A 21,102-nucleotide genomic window follows, 5' to 3' on the forward strand; every position below is an offset into this window, starting at 1 on the left:
CAAAGGAGGCTGGGGCCCGTGTGCTTCTAATTTTCATAATCTCTGGGATGTGTTTCTATTTCCACCACTCATATTTAACATTTTTAAAATCAAACTTTTAATTTAGCCTATAGGAATATAAGGGAAATCTTAGATTTCATGTGCTAAATTATTTTGAAATTCACACTGAAATACAGCAGTACTAAATTCTCTTCAATCACCCATTTTGCTACTTTGCTGGTGAGTATATAGTCGGTGCCAGTCATTGTGAAAAAATCTTTATTTTAAGAAAAAAATTTAGTTAACAAAAAAATTTAACAAGTTTCACTTAGCAAAATACACCCAAAAGGAAATCACAGTACAAAGAAAGTTTTAAGTCAAGGCCTCACCAATTCCTACAGTATTAGTAATGTGTCTCAATTTTCAAAACTAACTTATTTTTTAAAAGCTTAAACTTAACCTAAAAGATTTTAAATGAAAATAAACTAGAATGAACAAACATGAGAAATGTTCCTCTTTGAATCAGGGATCTAGCACCTTGAGTTTTCCAAAAAAGCACGCCTCCCCAATGTGTTCACGGTGATGTGGTGTAAAAGATCCATTTAATGTACTTAAAACTACTTTAACTCAGATAACATCACTCTGAAGTACGCTACCAAAATGTTAATTGAGAAAAGCTGAAAATAGTTTTAGTTTACTCAATATCACATGCTAGAAGAAAGTTTGCATGAGAAAACACTGAAGAGGTAATTTTTTAATCCAGATTTCACAAACTCATGGTGCAAAATGGGTCCCACAGCTTCCTCTAGAGTAATAATTGCTTTTCACTGCTTGTTGGCTGCCTGTGAAAATTTGATTGCAATAACTCAAATGCTCCTACAAAACTAGTCATATCCACCCATGCTGTTCTGGCCTCCATAGCCAGCCCCATAACAGCCGCTCACAGACTGGCTCTCGAGGCCACTGTAAGTAGACTGGGCCGACACCCCCATGCCTTGCATCATCTGGCTGCTATATGCCCCATTGCTGGCCCCAGTTGTGGAATTCAGGAAAAGTTCTATGTATCTGTGTTGCATGTTGGCCCGGTCTTTGGACATAGCTGCCACAGCTTCTTCATGAGTGGCAAACTCAACATCCGCTTCGCCCGTCACTCTTCCATCAGGGCCAATCTCAATATGGACTCTCACAGGGTTGAGTGGAGAGAAGAAGTTGTAAATGTCGTTCTCTGTGGCTTTGTATGGCAGCCCTCTCATGTGGACGCAGTGCCCAGTGGTACTCTGGACAGTGAACTCGCCGTCGCCGTATCTGTGGTCATACATGCCTGAGAGACAGTAACTGAGGTCTCTCCCAAACAGATCGGTGGTGAAGCCGTAGCCATCGCTGAGGCCGCTGTACTCCTCATAGCCCCCATAGCCTGCACTATATGCACCAGACCTCATCCTCTCCAGGCCTGCTTGCTTGACAATACCAATATACCTCCTGGCTGTGCCGGGGCGGTCATAGGGCCCCGGCCGCTGTACAGACATGAACTTCAGAGGGGGATCTGAGTATGACCTAACTTCTTCCTGACTGCTCTTAAACACTTCAATATACCTGTGCCCTATTCTCTCCTTGTGCTTCCCTAGGGCCTTCTCAGCTAACTCCTGTGAGGCAAACTGCACAAAGGCTTCCCCTGTAATCTTGCCCTCGGGGTCCACAGGCAAGGTGATCCCGTTTGGCACAATTTCCAACCCTGAGAAGAACTGAACAATTTCTTCCTTGGTGCATCCAAATGGGAGTCCTCGAAGCCGCACGAAGCCATCATTGGCGGTGTCGGCACTGTTTGGACCACTGTGCTTCAACACCCAATCCATCTCGGTTCTGTGGGACTTGAACACCTCAATGTACCGGTGTCCCATGCTTTCCCTGTCTTTTTTAAGGGCCATTTTTACATCATCTTCTGATTCAAGTTCAACAAAAGCCTCACCACTCTGCCTGCCTTCTCTAGTGTAGATGAAATGAACGCCTGCAGCCCCATCATGAATTGTGCAGTCAGAAAGGAAATTCTGCACATCCTCAACAGAGCAGGACCAGGGCAGGCCACGGAGCTTGACCACAAAGCCTTCACCTCCCTCGGGGCCCAGCATCATGGACACTTGAGAGGATAGACGTCAAACAAGCTTGGGTGCAGCTTTTTGTGGCTGAAAAGAAAGCAAAAACTACTTTACATAATTTTTCATTTATTATATACAAGAATATGCAGTAAATCTTGTTTTCCTGATTTTACAGATGAAAAAAGAAGAGTAAAATATGTTAAGAAATACACCGAATACATCTGAGCTGAGATTCAATCCCAGGTCTCTCCCAAAATATATGTATATGTATTACTCACAAACAGACTGAAAAAGAACAAATTATGAGTCTTAAATAAATATAATAGCAATCTGGAAGCTTCAATCATTAAGCCAAAACTTATCAATTCTAACAGATCAACTATATTAAGTTTTAGAAAGGAAGACAAAAGAATGAAATAAGCCAGTATTTCAGAAATAGTTGAGAACTTTTCAGAACTGGATGAAAACGTGAGATTACTACATATTTCAAGTAAAAGGACATTTTGTTACTAGAGGAAAAGGCAGAGCAAATTTGTAATAAATATGAAATGCTCAACTGCACGGGTTATCAGAGAAAACCAGATTATTGACAAACTGCCATTCTGACTCACTGTAATTTTATAATTTATAATAATTCAAGTATCTAATGAAGTCACCTTATGTAGCACTTTTAATTATTATTTTTAAACTACCAACATACAAAAGGGTAATTTTGTAACGACTTCAGTCCATCCCCCTACAACAAATGGAATTCATATCTTCTTTCTCCTTTATTGTATGTACCCAGTAAAAAAAGCCCAGGAAAATTACCTGTTTTGTGGTTAATACTGGGTGGATGGGTGGCTCAGGGACACAAAGCCAGGCAAAATGTTTCTTATTTTGGACAATTCTTTGTTGTGGGGAATAGGCCTGTGCACTGTAGGATATTACACAGCAGCATCCCCGGCCTCTGCCTACTAGCCATCAAAAGCAACCCCCTCTCCAGATGTGACAATCCCAAAGGTCTCCAGATATTCCCAAATGTTCCCTGGGGATAAAACTGCTCCTTGAGTTGAGAGTAACTACTGTAAATCGGGGCCACCAACCTTAAAGTGGGCCCTCAATACTGCCTACAGTTCCACCCCTCTCTTCCAAAGCCCTGAGCTGTCTATGGTAACTCACCTATTCTAATCTCCCCTACCTTCAGCTGGTCTCTCATCTGGTTCAAATAGAGATCACGTAAAGGAACTACCACAAAGTCTAGAAACTTAAGAAGGATTTGCTTCTCTTATCAGCTGACATTACATTAGCAGGATCACAATCCTACTCTGGTCCCAACTCCACTCACCCCAGAGAAATTATTATTATTATTACTACTACTACTACGACGACTACTACTACTACTAAGTGAGTTCCATGCCTCCTCCTCCTCCTCCTCCTCCTCCTACTACTACTACTAAGTGAGTTCCATGCCTAGGAAATAAGCCCAATTTGGGGTTTGAATTAACAACCCTGCTATCAAGGGGGATCAAGACCTGAGCTGAGATCAAGAGTCACTTAATCAACAGATCCACCCAGATGCCAAGAGAAATTTATCTTCATAGTCTCTTCACTGAAGACAAACTAAATAAGTATGACCATGTCTAACCAATGCCATAATATACCTTCCCTTACATCAACTTTGCCTCCAGCTACTTGATTTGCTGACCCCCTCAGTAAAATTTCAGAAGGCAGGCCTCTACTGTCCCCTCTACTCCTCACCAATGAAAAGGCAAAATCTCTCACTCCTTGTAAGAAAGAGAGTTATTTTCTTCATTTTACTCATCCCCATAGCAGGATTTAACCACTCCCTCTGGAAATCCTTTCTCCCTTTGGCTCTTAATGATGCCAACTGTCTCCTAGTTTTCTATTAATTCCTTCGATCTGTTCTCCCAGCTTCTTCCTCTGAGTCCTTTTCTAGGCAGCCTCATGTGATCTCCATGGTCAACGAGCCTCGGGCCCAGGACTCAAGTCCCTCAGACTTCATGAAGCCCAGAATGGTATACAAAATTCTACTCGGTAACTCCTACACCCCATGAAAGAAAGCAGCATTTTCCGTGAAACTCTTCTTTAGCATCTCAGGTGCAGATATAAATAGCCTTATCTGTCATCCTTAGGTTCTAGAAAAAAAAGTGAAGTAATCCTTGGACAACTTCGCCCAAGCTCTCAAATCCAATGAGTCGATTACCTCTCAGTGATTCCATTCACCACCCTAACCAACATTCCTAAATCCTGTTCAAGAGCTCTTAAAGGCTTGTCACAGTTCTATACTCAGCCCCTGAGCCACTGCATAGCACAGTAAGAGCTCAGTAATTCCTCTGTGAGTTCAATTGTCCAACAACTTTCTGCATTGCCCTCCTATCCCTTTCTACTTCCTCATTTCTAATTCCAGTACCAACAGCCCATACCAGGATATTCTTACCTGGTTCTTAAACTTCTCCAAGTGTAATCACTAACCCTTATTGCAACCCCATCTGTAGCTCAAGTTTTCCCCTAAACTGATTTTGGTATTCTTCTGTTCCAAATCCTTGTTGGCTTCCCACTAGCACTGGAACACAAACCACAGAGCTAAGGGGGTACTTAGAACTTGCAACTTTGGCCTACAACACACTTGTCTAGCTTGAGTCACTGCCATCAAAAAAAGAAAAAACAAAACAAAACAAAACAAAAAACAACAAAGAGCAGCAAAAAAAAGAAAAAACCACCCACTCCTTTATTCACTTCTGTGCCTGGAATGTGCCAGGCTTTCTGCTCCCTGGGATTCAACCACACAAGACAATTATCTCCCCAAACATACTCCACCCAAACTTCTGTCTAGCTAAATCCAACTAATCCTTAAGGTCTCAGCTCAAACATACTACCTTCCCACAAGATCTTCTCCTTCTACAAATTAGGTCTTATGATTCTATACTCCCATAGTATTCTTGCTCTGGTTTGTTTAAAATATGTCTTCAAAACTGCTTGGGAAAGCCTAACAGGACAGACTGTTCGCCTCACCCCTAGCACGGCAGGCCCAAGATTAGCAAGAGATTAACTGATGGCTCCCCGAGGTCAACACCTCCCTCTACAATATGGCAGTCTAGGCTGAAAAAGACATGCAGGAAGCACAAACGAACACAATTATTTAATATAAAATTACTTAAAACACCTAACAGTACAGTACAGATTATGAATGTTTTACTTCAGAAAATAAAGTTCAGGGGCGCCTGGGTGGCTCAGTAGGTTAGTTAAAGCCTCTGCCTCTGGCTCAGGTCAAGATCTCAGGGTCCTGGAATGGAGCCCTGAATTGGGCTCTCTGCTCAGTAGGGATCCTGCTTCCTCCTCTCTCTCTGCCTGCCTCTCTGCCTACTTATAATCTCTCTGTTAAATAAATAATAAATAAAAATATAAAAAAAAAAAAGTTGACATTAAAAAAAGGTCCAAAAACAAAGTAACTTCTCTCAAAGCAAGGTGAAGAGCACTTTTTTCTGAAACACACATCTCCATGTAAAACTTTCATTGCTTACTTATACTCCAGAATAAATTTTCTCTTGTATTTCTCACGGTTAAGTCCCAGACCTGCTAACTCCATATTCTTTTAAACTTCCAATGGAACACAAATCTAATTTTAGGTGCAAATATAACTTAACATCCTCACTCTGCCCTCAGAACCTTCAAGCATCTGCATCCCTTATGGAGTTTTACAGTACTTAGGACATTAACTAAAATTCAGTAGCAGAGTGTAGATTTTTACTCCACATTAGATTTAAAGCTAGTGACAAAGATCTTCAGGGTAAGAAATGTCCTGCTTAAATACAAAGAATGTGAACAAAAAAATACTTTTTCTTAAAAGAGCTCACCTTAAAGAACCACCCGGGGAGGGGATGCCCACAGTCGGAGACACTCCTTGTAGGTAACGAACTGTCCTAAAAAAGAGTGATATGGCCGTCTTGCCTCAGTGTCCCAGCAGTAACAGAGCAACCAGAGGTGGTGCCCTGGCTGGGATGGGCTCCAGCTCCCTCCCCCGTCTCTGAGAGTCAGGGCTGGGGCTGCTGGAGGCCCTTTATAGCCCCAAGGCTTCCATAATTAAAACACACACCAGGGACTGCCCCCACAGCATTTAAAAGGTTTACCTTTTCATAGGGTAATAGGGAAAGAGCAGGGAAACAGCGCAACAACCGGAGAAGAGACTTGAAATTCTAACTCTAAGCTCCGTGGGGAAATCTAAATACCGAGGGTGGGAGGGGCCTCTTCAGAGAGAGGGTGGAGCAAGTCCACAATAGTCCCGGGTACCCAAGGGACCGCAGGAGTAGGAGGTTGAGACCCCAGGTAGCATAATCTTTACTGGGATGAGCTCCGCAGAGTCTGTTGCTAAAACTGTTCAACAGGATTTACGATTTACAAGAATCCGAGGGAGGGGGTGTGGAAGGGGGCAGGGTGGAGAGGGTCAACGTCTTTCCTTCCCAGTTTTATTTGGTAACTTCATTTCTTGTGACCTGTATTTGCTCTGACACTGACAATAAAGGGAGGAAATTTTGAAATACGCTATTCAACAGGAAAAACATCACTACCATCGCCCACAACCAAATGATTAAAGTGTCCCCAAAGACTAAGATACATGAATTCCAAGGAGTGCGACGGAGAACCAAACCACATTCTTAATTTTGGGAAAGTGAATTTCGCTGAGAGTCTTGTTTTAAAGATAAATCTGCCCTGTCCTAGCCTCCTGTATTATTACATTAGATACCATGCGCGCGCGCGCGCGCGGGGGGGGGGGTGTATAAATGTCAAGTACCACAGTTTAAAAACAGTTAACTTGAAATTCTCTGGCAGATGGCTTCAAAAAGCTTCATCAGTCCCTCTCTTGTGCCCCCAGAAGAGTGGTATCTAAAAGGCAGAAGAACCCAGACATCTTGACGACTTGATTCATTCCCCTCTTCTACGGTTTACCCCAGCTCCTAGCTCCTTCCAGTGTGGTCTGCAGACCAACATCTACCGAACCGTCCTCGGACAAGCAAGCGCCGGGATGGCCAGCCACACCGAGGCCAATTTTCACCAGACTGAAAACCGGGGGGCGCACGCGCGAACACACGCTGAAGCACTGATGAAGGACGGGTCTCACCGGAGCACGACCTTACAATCGCTGGAGTAGGAAAAAGTACTATTCCTAAATCCTGCACCTGGAGCTTCTAATTTAACTGTACCGCACAGGATGTGGCCAAGGATTTTGCACAATTCCCCCAAGTGAGCGGAATGTGCGTTGTGCACAGACCCCCCGTGGATGGATGTTGTTAAAATGCAAAGATTCTTGAACAATAGACTGGGGATAGGGCAAGATTCCGCATTTCTAACAGACTCCTAGACTCCCGCGAGGCTCTCCTTCACTCTACTGGTTAGACGGGATTTAGTTCGGATTCAGGTAGATCCAATCAAGATAAAAATGGGGTGCGCCTCCGAGTGCCAGGACTGATTAGGTTTATCTACGGAGTACTAGGGCGGCTTAAACTCCCACCCTCTTCCTTAGGGAAGGGTACTCAGTGGGACCCTGGCTTCACCCTCTTATTTGTGCTGCAGCACATTCTCACCCTTATTTGTAAATAAATATTCACCTGCAGCAGGTAACACGCAAGAGCCAGGTTATCCTGGGGGTCCTAATTACTCAGAAAGTTCTACTCTTAAATCAGTGGGCAAGAGAGACGCTGCTTCAGGATTACGCAGTTGACTTTGTTGCTCTTAAGACTTACCGCTGAGGGGAGCAGGACTGATTTCTATTTTCATCAAACAAGCGCTGTTTAGAGCCAAAGGACCCCTAATTCCACCCGACGCTTAAAAACGCAGACGGCTCCGGGGAAAGTCCAGGTGCGTCTCCTTTTGTTATTAACCTGAAAATGAAACTCAAGCGGCTGTGGCCGAACGCCTCAGACGACGGCTCCAACTGCGTTCTGTAGCTCGCAGCCGCGCGGGCCGCCAGGGGCGCGTCTGAGCGATTTCGGCGGGAAGCACAGCGGCGGTCGCAGGCGCTGAGCTCCCCGGGCGGGGAAACGGGGACGAGGTGCCGGGGGCGCTCACTCGGCTTCTACCTGGCGGATGCGAGACCCTACGGTCCGCCAGGCCCCACAGGAAAAGGGGCCCCGGAGCGCCCCTTCGCGGGGCCTGGGCGGGGTCAGCGGGAGCTTCCGGGGCGGGGGCGGGACGAGCCAAGGGAGGAGGGATGAGGGAGGAGGAAAGGGTGGAGGGGGGGGGGGAGAGGCTTCCCGGGCAGAGCGGGAGGGGGAGGGGAAAAGAGGTCACCGGGCGAAGGCTTCCCGGGCCAGGTGGAGGGAGGGGGGAAGCTTGCGGGGGTGGGGGGATGGGGAGGGAGGTCGCCGACGTCGCCGAGGAGGTAGTGAGGTGGGGCCGAGTTCCTCGTCCCGGCTTCCCGGAGCCGCGAGGGAGGGGGCGGAGCTCCCGAGTCGGGGGGGGAGCTTTCTGGGGTGCCCAGGGCCGAGTTCTCGGGACCCGTGGGGGGCGGAGCTCCCGGGTCGGGTCGGGGGGACTTCCTGGGGCCGCGGGGGTAGAAGAGTTCCTGGGGCAACCGGGGGGGGAGGGGGGAAGAAACAGTTCCTGGAGCGGGCAGGATTGGGGGGGACCTTCGGGGGGGGGCGGGGAGGACGAGTTCCCGGGACTCGCGGGCGGTGGGAGGTGGATTGGGCTGAGAGAGGGTGGATGGGCGGGCGGGCAGGGGTCGTCCGCTCGCGGCGGCTCACCACGACGGGTCCGGAGTCCGGAAGGCCGGCGCGCGGGGCTGCGTCCCGGAGGCAGAGGCCGCGTGACTGAGGGCGGCGGGCCGGACGTGGGTCACGGGGTGTAAAGGAGGAAGTGCCACCGATGGGCCCGCCAAGATGTCACCAATGGAAACGCGTCCTGCAGGTGCGGCCCGCGGCCCGCGCGTTCGGCCCAGGCAGGAAGTGGGAGGAAGGAGGGAAGAAAAGCAAAGAGGAAGACCGTTCTGTGTGAGTTCTCCGGAAGGGTGCCAGGACGGGGAAAAGTCCAGAATACTAGCGTAGGGGCGGGGAAGATTGACACGATATATGTGGAAGAGATGTAAAATTAAAAATAAATAAATAAATAAAAATCTGAAATAAATCTCAAAGCAGGAAGAATTGTGAAAGGAAACTAACAGACAAAAGGTAGAACCTCTTTGTATATACAGTACCTTGTTTTATATATTTGGGCATATATTCATGTGAATACTTTGCTTCAGTTTAAAAGATTTTAAAACTCGCAATTCTTAATACCGCACAAAGAATTACATTTCACGAACCTCTGAATCCGAGTTCAAAAGAACAGTCTTGAAAATAATTACTACGGGCGCCTGGGTAGCTCAGTTGGTTAAGTGTCTGGCCTGCCTGCCTTCGGCTGAGGTCACGATCCCAGTATCCTGGGATGCAGCCTGGCGTGGGCTCCCCGCAAAGCGGGGAACCTGCTTCTCGCTCGACCTCTTAGTGCTCGCTCTGACAAATAAATAAAATCTTTTTAAAAAGTAAGGCAACTGTGTGCAACATAAGCAATGATTACATTTTATATTACTGAATTTAAAAATTTTAGTTTTAATTCTGGTGCTATGGTTTTATTTTTGGAGTCAATACTTAAAAGATATATTTGATGTCTAGAATCTGATTCTAAGTCTGAGTCTATGGAGTGGGATTACACATGAAACAAACGGGTCATGATTTAGCAGTTCCTGAAACCGGGTGATGGGTAGGTATATGGAGTTTTCCTTTTACTTTTGTCTCTACTTCTCTGTAGGTTAAATACTTTTAGTAAAAGAAAATCATATAATCTACATACTAGAAGTAACTATGAAATGAACAGGATTTATAGGGAAGAGGAACCTACTAGCTAGGTAAGAGTATGCAAAGTCAGACTGGCAAATGAATGAGTTCAGCCTTCATTACAAAATAGCTCCAAGGGAAAAGACCAAGTGAACACTTACTGAATATAAGAAATCTGAGAGATTTATCAGATTCACAACACATGGGGTATATCTGGATTTTCAGTCAAACAAATTGATAAACATTGTGGTATTTCAACTGACTAAAAATTTGATATTAAAGTGGTTTTTTATAGTTGAAGTATATTTACTTATTTTAGATATAAAACTAGTTATGTTTAAAAATAAAAGAATTCGTTTCTAGAGTTTTATTCACTGGAAGTATCTGTGCATGAAACTGTTGGCTGGGATTTTTAAAAAAATTACTTGGTGGGGGGCGCCTGGGTGGCTCAGGTCATGATCCCAGGGTTCTGGGATCCAGCCCCACATCGGGCTCTCTGCTCAGCGGGGAGCCTGCTTCCTCCTCTCTCTGCGCCTGCCTCTCTGCTTACTTGTGATCTGTCAAATAAATAAATAAAATCTTTAAAAAAAATTTAAAATTACTTGGGGGGGTAAGGGGGGAATGGCTCAGTCATTAGAAGCCTCTGCCTTTGTTCTGCTCAGGTCTTCATCATGGGGTCTGGAATGGAGCCTTGTGTCAGGATCCCTACTCTGCAGGAAGCCTGCTTCTCCCTCTCCCACTCCCCCAGCTTATGTTCCCTCTCTGGCTCTGTCAAAATCTTAAAACAATTAGGTGGAGAATATAAGAAAAACTGTCCCTAATTGTGGAAGCTGGGTGACAAGAATCAAAATCCAGCCATATCAGGAAAAGTTATACATAATACTAAAAACTCATGAATTCAAGAGAAGTAAAACAATATTCCAAAGAAAAATTAAGCCACAAAGCTAGCTTGTTTTTGGAAAGAATATCTCTACAGAACTGAGGTACCTGACTACTTCATAAGCATTTATTTTACTTCATGAAAACCTCTTCAAAATATATTCTTGATAATTTATGTAACTGGTATGTTTTCTCACTTTATTTATTCGAATGTATTTGCTGAAGTTAAGTAGTTTTACATATGCCTTCCTGCCTCAAGTGGTTGGTGACACTAGGAAGGTGACAGTTAATAATTGATCAGCCACGATAGGGTTCCTGCCTGGTGAAGGAACAACGTGTACTGAAGACATGGGGACTTGCCCTGCTAAGACCAATGAAAGAGGAAAGGAGAGAAAGATCCTTCTTTGCCTTGAAAGCCTGGTTTGGTATTTTGTACATTATTCTAAAACCAACAGGAAAACACTTAATTGTTTCAAAATGGAATGTGGTGTAATATGTGTTTTTGCTTTTCAACAGAACAGTCTAGCTGTTATCTGGAAAACAAATGGTGGGAACAGATGCATGGAGAGGAGATGGGAAGCAATGAGCAAGTTTAGGAAAAATTGATGGTACCCCGAAGTAAAAACACTGTGGTAGAAATGAAGCAATTGTGCCAAGATTTGAGTGATGTGCAGTAGATAAAAATTTACCAAACTTGGGAAAGTCATTCATTAACTCAGAAATACTGTGCACTTACAAAATGCAGGCACTCTACTAGGTCCACAGAACAGTAGGCTGAGAAATCAATAAAGAAATTGGGCTCCCTGCTCAGCGGGGAGCTTACTTCTCCCTCTACCCCTCCTCCCCACTCATGCTCTTGACAAATAAAAATCTTAAAAAAATAATAATAATAACAAGAGGAAGAAATACATGTATGACGACAAATTCTGAATGACCCAAAACTAGAAAATGGAGATTAATTTACACTGGGGCTCTAAGGAAGTGACAAACAGATCCTAAGCATGAGAAGGGGTAGGAATGGGAAACTTTTTGCCCCTGGTAAATACCTAAGGTATAAAAGCAGATTTTAGAAGGACCCCCCCCCCCAACTTTTTTGTTCCTTTGTGTACTATCCTACTTATTCCTCCCTCAATGCTTGGGGGTTTTTTTGTTATTTATTTATTTATAAAAGAGATTTTATTTATTTGACACAGACACAGTGAGAGGCAACACAGGCAGGGAGAGTGGGAGAGGGGAAAGCAGGCTTCCTCCTGACCCCATCCCAGGACCCTGGGATCATGACCTGAGCTGAAGGCAGAGGCTTAACAATGGAGCCACCCAGGCGCCCCTCTTTATATTTTTAAAATGCAGCCCTTTGCCAGGGTCTGTTTTTGTGCTGGTTGCTTTGAATAAATATTTTACTTTGCGGTGAATCCTTTTATTTTTTAAAAAGATTTTATTTTTTTAAGTAGTCTCTATACCTAATGTGGAGCTTGAACTTAACCCTGAGGATCAAGAGTCACATGCTCTACCAACTGAGCCAGCCAGGCACTCGTGGCAAATCCTTTTAATCTTCATATTCAGGTCTTATTAAATTCACAAAAGAGAATTTTAGATATTATTTCTGCTGCTTATGTCTGTTTTCCCTTGAGGAGCAAAGATGGGTCTGGGAAAAAAGCAATTCCCTGTCTAGGGACAGCGCATGAGCAGAGCCCAGACCCCTAATTTATTATGGGTAGTTTTCCTGTTCCACTGGAAACCTCAGCAATTTTTATAAAGTCCCATTTCAGTGGCTCTTAAACATTTCTGGCTGTCAAATACTTGAGAATATGATGTAGTTCTGAACCGACTACTTCAAGAAAGCACACCCCCTACAAAGTTGTGCCAAAATTTTCAAAGGGCTCAGGCATCCCAAGTTGGACTACTCTGACCCTAATGTGTACAACAAGCCAAGTTCAATACATAAAGCTACCTCAGAGCTATTGAGAGAAAAGCTGTAGATGGATCATTAAATGTTATTAACATTCTAAATGTTTAGGGCGCCTGGGTGGCTCAGTGGGTTAAGCCTCTGCCTCTGGCTCGGGTCATGATCTCAAGGTCCTGGGATCAAGTCCCACATGGGCTCTCTACTCAGCGGGGAGCCTGCTTCCCCCCCCCTCTGCCTACTCATGATCTGTCTGTCAAACAAATAAATAAAATCTTAAAAAAAAAAAACATTCTAAATGTTTATTATTACTACATTCTTATCCATCAAGAGATACGTATGAACAGGAAAGCTACTTTACATTATCTTTTAATTATTAGGGCTTTTAGTTTGTGTACTGTAGCTAAGTCTCAGGTAATAATACACTTATTATAATATTTCTCAAAAGCTGTGTTAACTAAAACCAAAAATACTATGTGATGTTAGGTAAACTGTATCTATTATGCTTGTATTAAAATTAACATAAGGTACAAAATTTTACCCTACATAGAACAAGCAGCTATTGCTCTATATTATTGATTGCATTCTGCTGGTGACTCAGGAATCAAAACCCAAGTTACCAGAGGAAAAAAAAACCTATCAGGTGAAGTTTTCATAAAAAGAAACACTGCTATTTGACTTCCACTGCTTAAGATAAAATCTGTTTTCAAATGAGGGAAAAATTTCATCATCTCTATTTAATTGGTAGTGCTTTCCCCACAGTAAGAAATATGATTCAGCACAGCTAAGAAATTTAAGGCGGGAGTTGGGGGGAGGTTGTTAAAGAAAATACGATTGCTAGGAAGATGACAGTCTCCCAACCACCTCCCCTATGAACTTTCCTGTAGCTCTTTCCCCTCAGTAAGCAGCCCCTGGGTTGGGTGACCATTTAGATCCTAGAACCAGGCAAAGGCCTCAGGAGGCCTTGTGGGTTACACTCATGGTCTCCAGAGAGATGGTTAGAGAACATGCCCATAGCCCCTCAGGGGGCCTATAGCTACCTCCTGGGGCTCTGTGGAGAGCTGACACCTTGTCAGGTCCCATGCAGCTGCCATAGGAGCGAAGACTGCTGTAGCATCTTGTGCTCAATTTTTGCTGCTCAGGGGACCATACCACACTGCCCTGGGAGAGAACAGAACAGATCCAAGAGGAAAGAAACACAGCAATGCACATGAGAGTGGCTCAAGCACCCGCAGAGAATACCATGCATTCAGACAACAGCTTAGAACAATAGACAGTTTTAAGTGAATGAGAAGCAATGGACAAAACTAAATTTTTTTTAACAAAAAAATATGAGAACTTTCAGATACTCAATTACAGAATATAAAACTTTTAAAATTTGAATTTTGACTTTATAAAGTTAGTAATAAACTGAAAGCACAGTGGCCTGAAAAACCAAGTGGAAGAAGTATCTCAAAACAAAGAGAAAGAAATAAAGAGAAAAAGATATGAAATTTGGAGGACATGGATGTAACACGAGACAACAGAAATAACATGTCAATAATAAGAATTCCAGAAGGAGAAAAAGACACAAATGGAGGCAGGAGAACAGATAAAGAACGAAAGGGAGATTTTCCTGGCTTAAGATAAACGTGATCCGTGTAGTTCCCAACAGATATTTTTGAAAGACACAACCTAGGCATATGTTGCTAAAATTCCTAAATTTAAAGTATAGAAAAAACGGCTTTGGAGAAAGAACAAACTGGGTACAAAGGATAAAAATACGATAGTTAACCACACGTGCCTACTGAACACTTGAAAGTGACAAATACAAATTGAGATGTGCTCTAAGTATAAAATGCACACCAAACTGCAAAGATTAAAACAAGAATGTAACATCTCAATGTTAAAATACCGATATGCTGAAATATTATTTTGGATAATAGTCAATAAAAATACATAAAAATATACTAAATTAAAATATTAAAACACATCCCAACTCATCTTACTAAGGCCAGTATTACCCTGTTTTATGGGTTGAAATGCGTGTCCAAAATTTAGATAAGGTCCTAACCCCAGCACCTCAGAATGTGAGATTTGGAGACAAGTCTTTTTTATAAAATGAGGTCATTAGAGTGGGTCATATTCCATTATGACAGATACCCATCTAAGAAGGGGAAATCTGGAGACAGACAAGATGAAACAAACACAGAAGACAGCCATCTGACAAACCAAGGAGAGAGGTCTGGAATGTATCATTTCCTCATGGCCCTTAGAGGAACCAACCCTGTTGATGCCTTGATCTAGGACTTCTGGCTCCCATAACTACAAGACAAAAAATTTCTGTTGCAACCCAGTCTGCAGTATTGTTATGGCAGTCCTAGTAAACTAAACAATCTGATACCAAAACCAGACAGACATCACAGGAAGAGATAACTACATACTAATATCCCTTATGAGTACAGGTGCAAAATTCCTCAACAAAATACTACAAACTGAATCCAACAACATGTAAGAAAGGTTATACACCATGACCAAAAGAATCATCCCAGGAATGCTTAAGGGTATTTCAATCTAAGAAAATGTTCTTGAACTAGGCAGAAGTAGTTAGTGATGGTCTTCACAATGTTGTGAATATACGAAAAACCTCTGATTTGTACCCTTTAAACTGGGTGAATTGTATAGTATGTGAATTATATCTCAAATATCAAACAAAATAAATTTGTCATTCATTCTATTGGACAACATATTCTATTGGACTGAACAAATTTTGTGTAAAACAGAACAAAAACCTATAGAGATGCCAATAATGAATCATCTTTGCAATGTAGAAACTTGTAAGAGGGCAAGGAATTTTTAGTATTCACATGAGGTCAGAATATTTGTAAAAGCAGCATACTGTCAGGAAAACCTAACAGGAATTCAGAATTTTTCATTCTAGTCTTTCCCCCCCTTAATAATTATCACTTTTTGTGCTATGTTTAAGAAAATCTTTTTCTTAAGCCAAGGCCATATGGTTTTTTTTTTTTTTTTTAACTTCAAAAGCTCTGTTGTTTTCATCTACATTTTTATGTTTTGATCTATAATCAACCTGGAATTGGTTTTCTATTTCCAAGAGTGTTAGAATTAGTTTATGGAGTTTCACAGGCTAATTTTGCTCATCAACTCAGATGAAAATATCCTAAAGAAATTATCAGCCAACAAAATCCAGCAACACACAAAGCAATAATCATGACCAAGTTGAGTTTGTTCCAGGAATACAACTGCAGCTCACCATTTCAAAGTCAATCCCTGCAATCTGTCACACTGACATATTAATGAAGATTAAATGAGTTAACTAAGATTTTTTCATGTTTTATGAGAAATGCAAAGAAATATCCTACACAACAGAAGAAAATAAGAGGAAACTGATGAATTCCTCTATAAACTGGGAGTAGGGAACTTTCCTGACCAAGACCCAAAACCCAGAAGATGGGAAAATACTGAAAAATTTCATTACATGAATACAAACAAAAACCCCAAAACAGAAACCTCCAAACCTCTTAAGCATAGCTAAGAGGTTAAGCTAAGTAAACATATGAATGATAAAATGGGAAAGATATTGCCAATTTTCCCCAAAGCATTAGTATCTTTAATAGAGTATCTAAAAAGAGAAAGTCCATCCACCCAAAAGGAAAATGGGTTAGAAGTATAGTCAACAGTAAAAGAAATGACCGTAAACATGAAAAGATCCTCCACCTTACCCATTTAAGATCAATTAAAATTTTACATTTAAAATAACCAGATTGGCAAGAAATACATAAATTTGAAAACAACCCCTTGGCAAAATAGGCCCTTTCAAATACCATTTGTGGAAATATTAAATGCCCCCCCCAAAAAAGAAAAAGCAAAGACACATACAAAGAATATTCATCTCAGCTCTATTTCTAATAGGAAAAGGCTAGAAACAACCCAATTGCCCATCACTAGAAGTACAGTTGAATAAACTTTGTTGGACCCACTTAATGAAGGATTACACCTTAAACTAAGGAAGGCATCAAAGATCACACGGTGGTTGTGTCAAGTCAGGAACCAATCTGAAGGGCTCCCACTGGCCACAAACTGGATAATTTCTGCACCAAAGAGAATAAAAGCCACAGTGAATTAAATTACATGTTAAAACTCCCGACTTCAAAATGATACCAGAAAAAGTGTCTTTGGCACATGCTAGAGATCACTAATTATGTTGGATACTGATATACCACAGGAATGGATCAAAATTTAAACTACCATTTATAAAGTACAACTTAGAATAATCAAATGATTAACAAGGAAAGTTTCCTCTCTCTAGAAATATTCCTACTACTAAACAAGAAGGAATATTTAAAGTGTCACTAATTTGTAGATATTAACAAAACAATGGGTTTAGGGAAAGACCATCCATAGCTGCCAACATCACAAAGGGGGAACACAAGTGCCTGAGGCAGGAGTCCGCAAGAGTGCACAGCACCTCCAAAGAAGTATTCTCTCCGAAAAGAAAATTTCAGCGGATTCAGAACAGCCCTTACAGGTAATTATCATTTTACAGGAAAGGCAGAGAGGTCAGAGATTCAACCACCACCACTGAATGTAATCAGAAAAACCCAAAGGCTGAGGAAGGAACTCTGTATGTGACACTCAACCCAATTCATTCAACAAGGGAAAGAGAGAACCTCTAGACTGCACTAATAAGGTTACTTGTCCACACTGAAAAGGTGGCTAGTAAGAAGTGAGATGTGCTGGGCGCCTGGGTGGTTCAATTGGTTAAGCTACTGCCTTTGGCTCAGGTCATGACCACTGGGCTCCCAACTTTGTGGGGAGCCTGCCTCTCCCTCTGACGTTCTGCCCTCTTATGCTCTCGCTCGCTCGCTCTCTCTCTCTCAAATACATAAATAAAATCTTAAAAAAAAAAAGTGAGATGTGCTGTATATATAAAGTACATACTGGATTTTGAAAGCTTAAATGGAAAAAAAAGTAATCTAAAAATTACATGAGAAAATATTCTGAGCATTTACTATGTTAAACTAAATAATTATTAGAATGAACATGTTTTTTTTTTTCCTATTAAAAATGTTATTTAAGTGGCTTGCATTTTATTTCCACTGGAAAACGCTGCTCTGATTAACAGAATTTAAAAGAGATGGCCACCAAATTAAGGTGTGACCTTGTTTGGATTACAATTCAAGCCAGCTATAAAAAAAAATTATTCAAGAAATATACAGTCAGGTGCATTTGAACATGGGATTACTTAATGATCTCAAGGAATTACTATTTCTTCAGCTGTGATAATGGTATTGTACTTGTATTTTTTTTTTAATCTATAGAATGGAAGCTAAAATATTTATGGATAAAATCCTCATTATGTCTGGGATTTGCAGTCAAATAAGCCAGATTGGCCTTAGATGAGCTAGATTCTCCCTCTGATATGCCTCTTGTTATCCACAACTACTCTCAATTCCAGGCGGTAAGATGGGAGCAGGTTCCCTGGCAGAGGAGGGCTGTCCCTGTCAGACAGACTGGAGTCCTATTCCCTCCATGGGCAAGTGACTTCACTTCCCCCTGGGCCTCCATTTTCTCATCTGTACAACACGGATAACAGCAATTACCACCGCCCCTCTCCCCGCACCCACAGACCGGTCATGAGCACGTGACTTAAAAATACGATCAAAACTCCTAACTCGGGGCGCCTGGGTGGCTCTGTGGGTTAAAGCCTCTGCCTTCGGCTCGGGTCATGATCCCGGGTTCCTGGGATCGAGCCCCATATCAGGCGCTCTGCTCAGCAGGGAGCCTGCTTCCTCCTCTCTCTCGGCCTGCGTTTCTGCCTACTTGTGATCTCTGTCAAATAAATAAATAAAATCTTAAAAAAAAAAAAAAAAAAAACCTCCTAACTCTGTGGACCCAATTAAGGGTCAGTTCACGTGGCTCTACAAAGAGTCTGCGAGCCAGAGCTCGGATTCAAGAGACCCCCTTCCCACTTCTGCAGCGCTGCAGGCACTTATCTGGGATGGGCCCCCTAGGTCTCCACACTCTCCTTCACAGTTTTGGCCATTTCTGGCCATATCTTAATCCTTTCACTTATATCAATTCACATTTTTACTTGAATATTTTGTTTACAGAAAGCCTTGTAACAGTATTAAAAAAAAAAAGTCACTCGCCTATTAAAAAAACATTAAAAAAAAAGCAAATACCACGAAAAGAATGTTAAAATAGAAAAATTAAAAATACAAAAGAGACCGTAATACAGAACAAGCCTAATAAATTTTCAAACTGCATACGGGCACAAGAGATGACTAAAGATGGGCTTACTTAAGTATTAGTAATTAGTAACAAGAGCAATCTCTCCTAAAATTCATTAAAAGTAGAAATTTACTTATTTTAAAATGAAGACTCGTGTCTAGAAATTAACACTAAAAACATCACTTTTCACTGACATATCCTAATGTATTTTTTGCCTAACCGAAGAACCCGAGGTATTTTTTCTTACTAGAAATTCAGAAACAAATAGTTAACCTTTAAAAACCTAACTATAAGTAATAGAACTACATTAAGATAGGTAATTTCGACAATATTTTGAACTGAAATGGTTATCTGAATTGTTCACAACCCTTCCAGCTCCACTAGGTTCCGGATACCTGAGGCGCGGCCCTAACCTCCGGCACCTCGGCGCTCCCCCCACCCCCCACCGAGCGGTTCCCCCCTAAGCGCGCCGCCGCTCGCGGACCCCTCTCCCGCCACGCATGCGGCCCGCGGTGGCAGACAGCAGCCCGAAGTCCCCCCCCCAATAGTAGGAAGAACTACAGAAGGAAGCACGATTGTCTGTCCTAGGGCCTCGGGGAAATAAATTACTGCGAAGAGCTTCCAGCGGGCAAGCAGGCCGGGACCCAAGGGGCGCCGGGTGGGGGCGGGGGCGGGGGCGGAGGTCCTGCAGGAGCAGGGGAGGGGGGCTCTCCCGGGTCTGGGGATTTCTCTGGCAAGAACCTGAGGGCTCCTTAAAGGTACAAATCAACGGGGAGGGGCCTGTGGCCTCCCAACCAGGTCTATAAAAGACCAGGGTCGGTCGAGTCCCCGAGACTCGCTCGGCGTCACCAGGCCGGCCAGCGCCACTTTCAGTGAACCACGCGGGAACGCTGAAGGTAGAGGGCGCAGCGCGAGCACCGGCAGACTCCAGAAGTTTCTCAGGCGCAGTCAAGAATCAGCAAAAAATATATTCAAGGATACAAAGAAAAGATTAAGCTTGCTCGGCAGAAGTGTGGTCACCAGGCAAAGATAACGTGAGCGAGAGTTTCTACCCAAAAAGCAGACACTATACCTCTAAAAGCAGGAGACAAAACGCAGACAGGGACACACGCCGCACGGAGAGGAAGAAAAGGCCGCAAAGACCGAAAGTGGAGGCTCAGCGAGCGGGAACGTGGGAGGGGGGAGGAGCCAGTTCCCAACCAGTCTGGTGCAACTCAACCACGTGAAAGTACTGCTTTCATTTTTAAATGAAGCCCCCCTCCCACGGTCGCCAGGTGCCTCACGCTATTCTTGGCAGGGGTGCTCAAGCTCTACGACCTCTGGAATCCGCACCAGGCCTTTCCTCCGTTCCTCGCCGCGGGCCCGGCCTTCCCCCGGTCCTAAATCTCAGCCCAGCGGTCCAGTACCCGAGTGTAAGGCCGTTGACCTCTGATCCCACCTCCCCCCACCCCAATTCTCAGCCCCGCCACCCCTAGCCCCAGTGAGCCGAGTCCCCGGTCTGTACCCGAGTAACCGGCTTTTGACCTCATTCTACCTCTCCTGACCCCAACTCTCAATCTCGTCGTCCCCAATCCCCATTCGGTTCCCATGTGTGAGGCCCTTGCCTCCCCCGACTCCAAATCTCAGTCCCACTGTCCCCATACTCAAGGGCCCAGTTCTCGGTCGGTCCCAGTAGTGCGGCCCTCAGCCTCGGACCCGCCGCCCGTCCCGCCCCTCACCTCGGGATCCGAGTCTCCACGCTCCCGCTCTTCACATCCGGCACCTCGATCGTCCCTCTGAGCACCTAGAGGAGGGTGGAACGCGGGGAACTTGGCAGTTGTAGCTGAGGCAGTTGAGGCTTGTTTACCATCACCATGGAAACCCCTGGCAGCGCGCCCTGGGCGGGGCCTCTGAGGGGCCGGGTCTGGCGCGCGGCAGGCCCGAGTGCACAACTCCCGCCCGACGAGCGCACGAGGCGTTTACCCCGCTGTTCTGGGTTTGCCCGACCCCCGCTTGGCCCTGTACCCTAGCACCTAGGAGCAACAGCCCGGGAGCCCGCGCCCCCACCCCACTTCCGGCTGCCCGCGTAATTGCCGGCCGGTTTCCCCGCGGAACCCCACCTTCTTCTCCAGGAAGACGCGGCGCAGGACGACTTCCACCACGGAGCCGGAAGGACGCAATGAGCGCGGGGAGGGCGGGGCCTCCGCGGCCGGCGTCCGGGGGC

At 44.0% G+C, this 21,102-nt stretch overlaps 1 protein-coding gene across 9 annotated transcripts; it reads right to left on the bottom strand.

Annotated features, from left to right (window-relative positions):
• Window positions 1-241: 241 nt before the first annotated feature.
• On the bottom strand, window positions 242-21,100 carry HNRNPF (heterogeneous nuclear ribonucleoprotein F). Of its 9 annotated transcripts, XM_013054769.2 has the most exons (6): window positions 20,999-21,100; window positions 20,618-20,682; window positions 8,816-8,972; window positions 7,814-7,951; window positions 5,930-5,995; window positions 242-2,159 (listed from the first exon to the last, which is right to left on the bottom strand). In XM_013054769.2, the coding sequence occupies exon 6, from the start codon at window positions 2,106-2,108 to the stop codon at window positions 864-866; it is 1,245 nt and encodes a 414-aa protein (XP_012910223.1). In that variant the 5' UTR covers window positions 2,109-2,159; window positions 5,930-5,995; window positions 7,814-7,951; window positions 8,816-8,972; window positions 20,618-20,682; window positions 20,999-21,100; the 3' UTR covers window positions 242-863. The 9 variants fall into 9 exon arrangements, with proteins under 9 accessions (XP_012910223.1, XP_044924864.1, XP_012910226.1 ...); XM_045068929.1 differs by lacking the exon at window positions 8,816-8,972; XM_013054772.2 differs by lacking the exon at window positions 5,930-5,995.
• Window positions 21,101-21,102: the final 2 nt, after the last annotated feature.

Source organism: Mustela putorius, unplaced genomic scaffold, assembly GCF_011764305.1.
Source record: "Mustela putorius furo isolate JIRA1106 unplaced genomic scaffold, ASM1176430v1.1 tig00003909_pilon_pilon_pilon, whole genome shotgun sequence".
Lineage (NCBI taxonomy): Eukaryota > Metazoa > Chordata > Mammalia > Carnivora > Mustelidae > Mustela > Mustela putorius.